Here is an 11727-nt window from a genome sequence, read left to right as displayed (position 1 = left end):
CGCTTTCGGTATACGAGGGTACGTAGACACACTCTCCCCCTCGTTGCTATGCATCTCCATGGACAGATCTTTGCGTGAGCGTAGATTTTTTTTGTTTTCCATGCTACGTTTCCCAACACTTTCCTAGTTGCTTCCTGCTTTGTTGCAAAGTGGCTTTGTTTTCTTGCCATGTGGTTCGGATATAGTCTTCACAAACATCGCCCACTGAGGATAGATGCCATCGACATGGTAGTATCCCATGTTGTAGTCACAGCTGTTGATGGTTTAGTTGCACGACGGTGATTCCCCATTGCAAAACCTCGTGAACACCGAGATCGTTGAAGCACGTTGATGTCGTTGTGAGAACACGACATTCCAAAGAAAGCATGCCAAATCCATAAGTCATGTGATGCCACCACTTCTAGTATGAAAGTGGCCTCTTTGGTGTGACTGATACGTCTCCAACGTATCTATAATTTTTGATTGTTCCATGCTATTATATTATCACTCTTGGATGTTTTATAATCATTTTTGGTACTAACCTATTGACATAGTGCCAAGTGCCAGTTGCTGTTTTCTGCATGTTTTTTACATCGCAGGAAATCAATACCAAACAGAGTCCAAATGCAACGAAACTTCACGGAGAATTTTTATGAACCAGAAGACACCTAATGGGCCAAGGCTGCGGCTGGGGGGTGCTCCGAGGGGCGCACAACCCACCAGGGCATGCCAGGAGGCCCAGGCGCGCCCTGATGGGTTGTGCCCACCTCGGGTGCCCCCCGGACCGCCTCTTTGCTCTATAAATACCCCAATATTCCAGAAACCCTAGGGGAGTCGACAAAAATCAATTCCAGCCGCCGCAGAGTCCAGAACCACCAGATCCAATCTAGACACCATCACAGAGGGGTTCACCACCTCCATTGGTGCCTCTCTGATGATGCGTGAGTAGTTCTTTGTAGACCTTCGGGTCTGTAGTTAGTAGCTAGATGGCTTCCTCTCTCTCGCTGAATTCTCAATACAATGGTCTCTTGGAGATCCATATGATGTAACTCTTTTTGCGGTGTGTTTGTTGAGATCCGATGAACTTTGAGTTTATGATCAGATCTATCTTTTTATATCCATGAAAGTTATTTGAGTTTCTTTGATCTCTTATATGCATGATTGTTTATAGCCTCGTATTTCTTCTCCGATATTTGGGTTTTGTTTGTCCAACTTGATCTATTTATCTTGCAACGGGAAGAGGTGCTTTGTAGTGGGTTCGATCTTACGGTGCTTGATCCCAGTGACAGAAGGGGGACCGACACGTATGTATCGCTGCTACTAAGGATAAAACAATGGGGTCTATCTCTACATAGATAGATCTTGTCTACCTCATGTCATCGTTCTTATTGCATTACTCCGTTTCTCCATGAACTTAATACACTAGATGCATGCTGGATAGCGGTCGATGTGCGGAGTAATTGTAGTAGATGCAGGCAGGAGCCGGTCTACTAATCTTGGACGTGATGCCTATATAATGATCATTGCCTGGATATCGTCATGATTATTTGAAGTTCTATCAATTGCCCAACAGTAATTTGTTTACCCACCGTTTGCTATTTTTCTCGAGAGAAGCCACTAGTGAAACCTACGGCCCCCGGGTCTCTTTCTCATATTATTTGCCGTTGTGATCTACTTTTTATTTGATTTTTATTTTTAGATCTATTAAACTAAAACTACAAAAATACCTTGCTGCGTTTTATTATTATTTATTTTATTTGGCGTTTGATCTATCAATCTACTACAATTTTATTCCCGTCCGTTTGCCAATTTCTGGCGCCGTTACCTGAAAGGGATTGACAACTCCTTTAACACGTCGGGTTGCGAGTGGTTGTTATTTGTGTGCAGGGGTTGTTTACGTTGTGTTGCTTGGTTCTCCTACTGGTTCGATAACCTTGTTCTCATAACTGAGGGAAATACCTACCGCCGCCGTGCTGCATCATCCCTTCCTCTTTGGAAAAATACCGACGTAGCTTCAAGCCGCAATCAAAAGGAATTTCTGGCGTCGTTGCCGGGGAGGATCTTCAACATATACCAGGTTCCTAATCACAAATCTCATCTCCTTGCAATTTACATTATTTTCCATTTGCCTCTCGTTTTCCTCTCCCCCATTTCACAAAAATTTGCCGTTTTATTCGCCCTCTTTTTCATTTGCTGTTTTCTCATCAGATCTATCCTTTGCTTCCAATCATGAGTGATTTCGGTATGGCACCAACAGATGATGGCCTAACTCCTAAGATTGGACATATGGGCATTCTGGATGCTAAAACTATTATCTTGGGGCAATGGAATGTTATGGGAAAAGAACGTATCCAAGAATTTTTCAATTGTGTTGGGAATTTAAGTCTTCATGATGCTCCTATACTTAAAACTACTAGATCCTATGCGGATGCTATTTCAGCACTAGTTCTGAAACTTGAAAGTAAATTTATCCGTACTCACCCTACTTTGCAAAGATTGTTTTTTGAGCTTCTCGTTATCAAGAATCCTAAAGCTAAAAAGTTGGCCACTCTCGTTCTTATGCATGAGTTTGACTACATGATACATGAAGCTAGGGAAATCTTTGATTTTTATGGTATTAATCGTGAAAAGCCCATGATAGATGAAATTCTTTACAATAGTGATTATGCGCTAAGGCATTTGCTTGGGGATAATAAAATCTTTGATGAGAATCTTAAAAAAGAAGTCCCCATTTTAGATATAATCCAACAAGTTTTCAATAATGTTAATCAACATCACTCTTGGATTATTGCGTGAAATCAAAGGGGTTATGATGAAAACCAACTTAGGAATGCTAAGGTTTCTATGGATAATATGTTTTATGTTGTGTTTACAAAACCCCATGATGAAAACACCTCAAAGGAAATTAAGGACAAGGATGACAAAACTTAGATCCTTGCTTTATGCCTAGCTAAGGGCGTAAAACTATAGCGCTTGTTGGGAGGCAGCCCAAGGAATAACATTTATTTTTGCTTTTTGCTTTCTGTTCTTGAGTGTTTGCACAATTATGCTACTGTTATGATTGTGTTTTTTGTGTTTTAATTAGTGTTTGTACCAAGTAGAACCTACAGGATCTTCTTGGGTGATAGTTGTTTCATCTTGCTGAAAAAACAGAAACTTTCGCGCTCACGAAAACAATTCTTATTTTTTACCAGAGCGTGATAAAATAACAATTCTTTTTGCAGAAGATTAATATACAAATTACTCAGTTCATCCTTTTTTCAGAATTTTGGAGTTTCAGAAGTATTCGAACAATTCAGATTGCTACAGACTGTTCTGTTTTTGACAGATTCTGTTTTCTTTGCGTTGTGTGCTCGTTTTGATGGCTCTATGGTTTTCTTTGATGAGTTTTTGCCACAGAAAAGTTGGAATACAATAGATATAATGCAAGAACAAAATATGAATAGGTTGCAATAGTACGTTTAGTAGTGATTTATTTTCTTATACTAACGGATCTCACGAAGGTTTTGTTGAGTTTTGTGTGATTGAAGTTTTCAAGTTTTGGGTTATCTTATGATGGATGAAGGAATAAGGAGTAAGAAGAGCCTAAGCTTGGGGATGCCCCGGCATCCCAAGCTATTATCCAAAAGAGAGCAAGCAACTAAGCTTGGGGATGCCCCGAGTGGCATCCCCTCTTTCTTCTAACGACCATCGGTATTTTACTCGAAACTATATTTTTATTCGTCACATACTATGTGTTTTGCTTGGAGCGTCTTGTATGATATGAATCTTTGCTTGTTTTATTTTGTGTTTTAAGTCTTGATTCCTTGCTGGACACACCTATTTGAGAGAGCCAAAATTATGTCATGACTTGTTAGAATTGCTCTCTATGCTTCACTTAAAATTTTTATGAGCTATGGACTTGCTCTAGTGCTTCACTTATATCTTTTTGAGCACGGTGTGCTTTAGTATTTTTTGAAGAAATGCTCTCTTGCTTCACTTAGATTTATTTGAGAGTTAGTAAAATTTTCAAGAAATTCTCTCTTGCTTCACTTAAATTAATTTGAGAGAAAGAAATATTATGCTCATGATCTTCACTTATATTTGTTTGAGCTTATCAAAAGCAACATATGAAAATTAGTTCCAAAGTGATAGATATCCAAGAAGGATATAATAAAAAATTTCATGAAGATCAATGGACAAAATAAACTTGATTCTTAGTAACAGTTTTGAGATATGATGATGTGATATGTGAGTCATCTTGATGAGTAGTTATGCTTTACTAAGAATATTGGCGTTAAGGTTTGTGATTCCCTATGCAAGCACGAAAGTCAATAACTATGAAATGAAATTATATCCTACTTGTGGTGCATTATTCTGTGTTAATTATGCTTAATGCTCGCTTATGAGATTATTCGTTTCTTGGTTGGTCCCTTCTCAATCTTTTGCTAGCCTTCTTTTTGCACTAAGTATGATCACTACTGGTGCATCCAAAAACCTTTAAACCACTTTTGTCACATGAGTCCACTATACCTACCTATATGCGGTATTCTTTTGCCGTTCTAAGCAAATTTGTATGTGTCATCTCTAATTTTCAAAATAAACTTCTCTTTTGTGTGTTCGTACCGCTCACGAGGCGGTGAGGGGTGGCTAATATTTTCCATGCTAGATATGTTATTCTCATGATGAGTGTTTATTCACTTGTCATTGCACGAGAGTAAGGCAAAGGTATTAGGGATGGCCAGTCCCGAAATGAAAAATGAAATTACTTTATGTTGTCAAATAATAAATTCCTTGGAAAGTGTTGGTATGGAGGGCAACCGTGGATACGGCTAGCCATGAAAAGTGAAAGTATGGTTGAAAAAGGAATAAACTTCATTTTCTGTTTGGGAACCGCCTATGATATATCTAGCATGGAAAGTGTTGGGAACTCTAAGTCGTTTTCGTTGGTGGGAAGGATACACCTCCCAAAATGTTTTTATCTCTAAGTTTTTCGCTTTGAGCTCTCGCACCTCTACAAATCACTACTTCCCTCCGCGAAGGGCCTTTCTTTTACTTTGCAATTTTTATTTTGAATTTGAGTCTCCATCTTCTCTTATAAAAGCACCAACTAGGAGGAAATATGATCATACTTAAGTATTGGGTGTAGTTAATATACGAGTGTGTTTCATGAATGGATCAATGATTGAGCATAATGGGCCAGGGATAACTTATTTTAGCGTTGATATTTTGAAAGACATGGTTGCTTGTTGATATGCTTGAGTATTTAAATTATCATGTCAAAACTAGACTATTGCTTTGAATAACATAAAAGTCCAAATGTCAATGCTATAAAGAAAAGAAATATGATATGACATGATAGGTAGCATTCCACATCAAAAATTCTGTTTTTATCACTTACCTACTCGAGGACGAGTAGGAGTTAAGCTTGGGGATGCTGATACGTCTCCAACGTATCTATAATTTTTGATTGTTCCATGCTGTTATATTATCACTCTTGGATGTTTAATAATCATTTTATATCATTTTTTGGTACTAACCTATTGACATAGTGCCAAGTGCCAGTTGCTGTTTCCGCATGTTTTTACATCACAGGAAATCAATACCAAACGGAGTCCAAATGCAACGAAACATCACGGAGAATTTTTATGGACCAGAAGACACCTAATGGGCCAAGCCTGCGCCTGGGGGTGCTCCGAGGGGAGCACAACCCACCAGGGCGCGCCAGGAGGCCCAGGCGCGCCCTGGTGGGTTGTGCCCACCTCGGCTGCCCCCCGGACCGCCTCTTTGCTCTATAAATACCTCAATATTCCAGAAACCCTAGGGGAGTCGACAAAAATCAATTCCAGCCGCCGCAGAGTCCAGAACCACCAGATCCAATCTAGACACCATCATGGAGGGGTTCACCACCTCCATTGGTGCCTCTCCGATGATGCGTGAGTTCTTTGTAGACCTTCGGGTCCGTAGTTAGTAGCTAGATGACTTCCTCTCTCTCGCTGAATTCTCAATACAATGGTCTCTTGAAGATCCATATGATGTAACTCTTTTTGTGGTGTGTTTGTTGAGATCCGATGAACTTTGAGTTTATGATCAGATCTATCTTTTTATATCCATGAAAGTTATATGAGTTTCTTTGATCTCTTATATGCAAGATTGCTTATAGCCTCGTATTTCTTCTCCGATATTTGAGTTTTGTTTGGCCAACTTGCTCTATTTATCTTGCAACGGGAAGAGGTGCTTTGTAGTGGGTTCGATCTTACGGTGCTTGATCCCAGTGACAGAAGGGGAACCGACACGTATGTATCGTTGCTAGTAAGGATAAAACGATGGGGTCTATCTCTACATAGATAGATCTTGTCTACATCATGTCATCGTTCTTATTGCATTACTCCGTTTCTCCATGAACTTAATACACTAGATGCATGCTGGATAGCGGTCGATGTGTGGAGTAATAGTAGTAGATACAGGCAGGAGTCGGTCTACTAATCTTGGACGTGATGCCTATATAATGATCATTGCCTGGGTATCGTCATGATTATTTGAAGTTCTATCAAATGCCCAACAGTAATTTGTTTACCCACCGTTTGCTATTTTTCTCGAGAGAAGCCACTAGTGAAACCTACGGCCCCCGGGTATTTTTCTCATATTATTTGCCTTTGCGATCTACTTTTTATTTGCTTTTTATTTTTAGATCTATTAAACTAAAAATACAAGAATACCTTGCTGCGTTTTATTATTATTTATTTTATTTGGCGTTTGATCTATCAATCTACTACAATTTTATTCCCGCCCGTTTGCCAATTTCTGGCGTCGTTACCCGAAAGGGATTGACAACTCCTTTAACACGTCGGGTTGCGAGTGGTTGTTATTTGTGTGCAGGGGCTGTTTACGTTGTGTTGCTTGGTTCTCCTACTGGTTCGATAACCTTGGTCTCATAACTGAGGGAAATACGTACCGCCGTTGTGCTGCATCATCCCTTCCTCTCTGGGGAAATACCGACGTAGCTTCAAGCCGCAATCAGTGACCTTGGCACATTCCCCGCAAACCTTTGGGGCAGTCTCCATTGCCAATGCATGCAATCAATTGATCCGAGCATTCCTGGAAACCCTCTGGCCTCTTCAATAGCCAACAACTTCTCTTTGTCCCGTGCATTTAGTTCTCTTAGATACTCTGCTCCAAACACCTGCACCACGGCGTGGGCAAACTTGACAGTAGTCTTCAGGCATGTGCTCTCCCCCATCCTGACCATCTCACCAACGACATCTGCGGTAGTACCAAGTGCAAGCATCCTTAGAGCAGCCATGCACTTCTGCTTAGCAGAGAAAAAAAGTTGGCTGCAACAATCCCTTGTGAGCTTGAAGTAGTCATCGTGTGCCTCCGCCCCCTCCACAATGCGCAAAGAATGGTTTCCGCATGCGAAAACAGCGACGAAACCATGGATCATCCTGGAAAGTTGGGTTCAGAGCAAAGTAGTCCTTCTGCGGTAGTCGTGCTCCGAACACCCTATCCCGATTGATCACTCTTCTCCCTTTGATTGAGCCCTTAAAGTTGAGAATATGCTCCACTTGCCGGTCCATTTCCTCTTGCATGCTCATGAGCATGACCATATCCACTTCTTCGCCCGAATCTGAGGAGTTGAAGAACTCAACTTGAATCATTTTATCAAGCTCCATCGGTCCATACTCCTTGTCCGACGAAGCATCGGAACTCATCTTTTTCCCTAAAAAAATCACGAAAAATTAGGTCGGACAATGTGTCGAACACATGGAGTGCAAGGGGGAGCTCGGGAGTTGTCGAACGTACCACTGTGGCGTCCGGGCTAGCGACGACGTCCCAGGCGGTGAGGATGGGACAGGAGTGTTGTGCTGGTACTGGTTGCGCTGAGGCTCAGAACGGCTACGGAGTGTGCACGGCGGCGGAGCTGCGAGACGGACGTCGCAGAGGGGGAAGAAGAGAGGAGAGAGGAAATGGATCCGGTAGGTCGAGGGGTGGATTTGGTTCAATTTGCGGTGGGGTAGGGCTTCGGGTTCGACGTGGCGGGCGCACCCCCATATCCGCCCCATATTTCGGCTGTATATGAGGGGTGCCGATCAGCCGAGCGTTCGAGGCCCGTTTAAGGCGCGCGTCTGGGTCGCATTTTCATGGTCGGGCACGTCGACTTTCTGATTGTCTACTACAACAAAGTTTGCCCGGCTTCTATGAGGGAGGGGCCATGACGGCAACGCGCCTCTCGCTGCTTGTAGTCATCACTAGGTGGTCTACAGACCTGAATGTAATTTTTACTTCTACTGTAGTGTTTTTTTACTACATTGATAGTCGATGAATAGATCAGAAAGTTAAAAAAGAAAGAAAAAACGCCGTCGCCATCTTTGATCGCCGCCGTTACCGGTCGCGGTGGAGAGAAAAAGAAAAAGAAGTGAGTGTCTACGACCACCAAACGAAGGAGACAAACGTTCTGCCCGTGCCCTCGTTTTTACCATGGCCATTTTTACCCCGCCACTCACCCAACGCTCTTCCCTCCCTCCTCTTTTCCCTGCCCGTGAAAAAGCGTCTGAACTCTGAATCCCAAGACATCACACCCTCTCTCCTCTACCAGAACGCATCCTCCCTCCCCCTCTCCCAGAAGCAAAAGATTTCTGCGCAGACGCAGGGCACTGTACCGATCGTCTGACCCGCCCTCCCCTCCCTTCCCCTCCTCCCATCGATCGCTCCTGCTCTGCTTTTCTCCGCTGCGCAGCACAACCACCGCCGCCGCCTTGACCGTCTCGAAGCGACCCCTCCTCCAAGGCGGCCAAGACCACCACCCGCTCCTCCTCCGCCTCGCGAATGCCGCCTGCTTGCTCGGGTGCTCTCTCGCGCGTGAGCGGCTAGGGCGAGCGAGGCCAAGAGGGGGCAGATAGGTGGCCCCGGCCGTGCGGCGGCGACATGGGGGAGACGGATTTGGAGGACGTGGTGCTCTCCTGGTCGGTCCAGGAGATCAACGACGACCACCTCTACAGGGGCAAGGTACACCCGCGCCATCCACTCCATCCATTCAGAGGTTATCGCTGCTAGTTACTACTACTTCCGGATGATGATTTCTGCAGCGGGCGCGCGGTTTTGCAAGCGTCACCTTTTTTTCTTTTGAATCTGCGCGTACTCCGGACTCCGGATGATGATTGTTTTGTTCTCCATCCATTCAGAGGTTACCATGGCTGGATCAGCTTTTACGATGGACAAGCTAGCTTAGGAACTCGACAAAAGAAATGGGGGCCAATGGATCGATGGGTCGGATGCGAGTACCTGCATCGGCCGCGACAGATCTGTACGGCACTGGTCGGTGGCGCGTAGGGCCTTGACGGCGACGGGGCATGCCGGCGACGTCTCGCCTTAGTCCTTCCCCTCGGCGACCCGCTCCACATCCCGCAGCTTAGGAGGGGAACACGGGCGGCGGGGACATTTAGCCGCCGACCACAGCCGCCTAGGAAACCGGGGAGGGGCGGCGCCCGCGGTGCTGGCTCCTCCGAGTACGGCGGGGCGCCAAACCATACCGTCCGCAAATACTGCGCGGAGGGTACTCACGGCGACCGGGGTTCGCCGTCGTCCTGTCGCCATAGCGCCGCCATCGGTCGCCCTTTTCCTTTCACCTTTCATTCGGTTCTGTGCGTGGGCCGTCAGACTGCGGGCGAGGAAGGGCGACGATGGCTATTGAAAAAACAAATGATCACGTTAAATTCCACTAATGCCCTTCACTTGTTTTTCGGGGGAACCAGCCCGCGTTTTCGTTAAACAGTGAACTACCGAAACTACCCCTGATCGCAAAATATACTACCAGAAATCTGGAGTAGTATTTCCATATCTGGGCCATCCATACAGAAAAATGAACGGCCAAAATTCATCTGATGCACCGTAAAATGTCTCAAAATCTAACCGTTAGATTGAGAGAAATGAACGGCCTATATAAATTTATGGGTACAGTAAAAGAGCTCGCTGCACGAAGTCCGTGTTGGTCAATATGCTGGAGTGCCGTACCAGCAAGTTTTACCTTGACACCTGCCTGGCATCTAATTCGAGCCCAGATGATGATCTTGATCGTATGGCACACTCATCAGGGCGTTTCATATTTGATACAATTATGACTATGTTGACAAACAAGGATATGCTATGGGAGTGGGTACAGAAGACGTCAACGACTCCTAGTTCATACTCCGAGGTCCTCCTGAGACTAGTGGTCACACTTTATACACTGATCCTAACTCAGGGTCTTGTGTTCAAAAGAATAACTAATGATCTGCGGAATTGCTATGAACTCACAAATACTCTTCAGCGGTGCGGAATCTTTGAGCATTTGCCTTTGGAGTTCTCTGAGAAGATGGTGCATGTTTTGCAAATAAGGCCTCGCACGCCGAGCAACTTCACAAGAGTGCTTGCTGATGCACTGGATGCAGTCGGAGATCCTATGGTAGTTATGGTAGGCACCCAAGCTCCCAGCAATCTGTCGGAACATAAATGCTTATATGATTATTAAGGAGAATTTGTATGATGTTCTGAAGATAATGGCTCTTCTTCGTCCTGGGGAGCCAAGTTGTGTAAAGCAAGAGGCTGCACTGCCAGAAAAATTTGATGTTAACAAAAACGTTCCCAAAGCTGTACAAGATAATAAGGCGGAGAGTAGAGGTGAAATAGATTTAAGTGATGAGAATACCCCCTTCTGGGATAAGTTTGAGACGTTTCAAGTCAACAAGCAAGGGCAGGTAAGTTTCATACGCTGTAATGCTTGTTTTGTTATCTTCCGGTTTAATTTGTCCAATTGTTCGCAACTGCCAAGTTATTCTAAAAGTTAATTTTCTGCAGAAAGATGCAAGGTTCATTGTTCAATTCCTTAGGAGTGCCCTCTCACGGCTGGAGCAAACAGGATTCCAAGAAAAGATTGATGCACAATTGTTGGAAGAGTTCAGGCACATATGCAGCGAGTTTGAAGAACGTTCTGCCAGGTATGCCAATGTTAAATTAGCACCAGCTCTGATCTTGCTAATGGAAGTTGTTGTTGCACCAGCCCTGATCGCCCTGGATGGTCCCCAAATATTCACCATTTGCGGAGGACGGCGAAGACAGCTTGTTTGACTCTAGAGGATCTATACTCAATGTGGCAAGATGGTGAGAAGAAACTGCGGACGATCGTCAGCTTGCTGTGTTCCGAAAGGGCGTCCATGAAAGACGATGGCAGGAGCAGCGATGCCGACGCCCACGTGTGTTCAGACGATGAGCCTGGCGCAGGAGAACCGGCCTCGGCTTCAGCGAAGGTGGCGCAGAAGCAGAGGAGAAAGAAGAAATCCAAGAAAACCAAAGGCCGCGGCAAGAAGTGAGCCGCTGTGGTTTTCCACCTGCAGAACGTTTGCGGGCTGCGTTCCAGGAACTTGTTAGTGTGCTGTCACTGTAATGTGTAAAACCAATGACTGGCGGACGATTTGTTTGCTTGGTATGCTTTGCTTGCCTTGGTGCTGCTACTGACTGCGCGTTTCGTTTCTCCTGGGAATTAAGGATCAGATGGCTCTGACCTCAAGTAGGTCGAGTATGAAAAAAAAAACAAATCTAGTAGTAGAGCTCTTGGAGGTTTCTCTCTTTCTTGCCTGCTCCAGCCTTCGTGGTCACCTGAATTCTCCAATGAGGCGGCGACAGCGCATGTCTGGACCCTGTCATGTCTCGATGTCTGGCTCGGCACTGAGCCACGACTCCTACTCAGAGTAGGAGTCGTACCTCCAAGTAGCCGCCACGGAGAAGGACGATAGC

The 11727-nt window shown here is 44.6% G+C and overlaps 1 protein-coding gene across 2 annotated transcripts; it reads left to right on the top strand.

Annotated features, from left to right (window-relative positions):
* The first annotated feature begins 8531 nt into the window (after positions 1-8531).
* LOC123054452 (uncharacterized) lies at positions 8532-11502 on the top strand. Of its 2 annotated transcripts, XM_044478231.1 has the most exons (4): positions 8532-10408; positions 10491-10691; positions 10792-10931; positions 10994-11502. In XM_044478231.1, exons 1-4 carry the CDS (start codon positions 9953-9955, stop codon positions 11301-11303), a joined length of 1107 nt encoding a protein of 368 aa, XP_044334166.1. In that variant the 5' UTR covers positions 8532-9952; the 3' UTR covers positions 11304-11502. The 2 variants fall into 2 exon arrangements, with proteins under 2 accessions (XP_044334166.1, XP_044334167.1); XM_044478232.1 differs by lacking the exon at positions 10491-10691 and having other exon boundaries at positions 8532-8964; positions 10994-11501.
* The last annotated feature ends 225 nt before the right edge of the window (positions 11503-11727 follow it).

The sequence above is a fragment of the Triticum aestivum genome, chromosome 2D (genome assembly GCF_018294505.1).
Source record: "Triticum aestivum cultivar Chinese Spring chromosome 2D, IWGSC CS RefSeq v2.1, whole genome shotgun sequence".
Classification (NCBI taxonomy): domain Eukaryota; kingdom Viridiplantae; phylum Streptophyta; class Magnoliopsida; order Poales; family Poaceae; genus Triticum; species Triticum aestivum.
The sequence above is the reverse complement of the archived record's forward strand: the minus strand, read 5'-3'. Positions and strand labels throughout refer to the sequence as shown.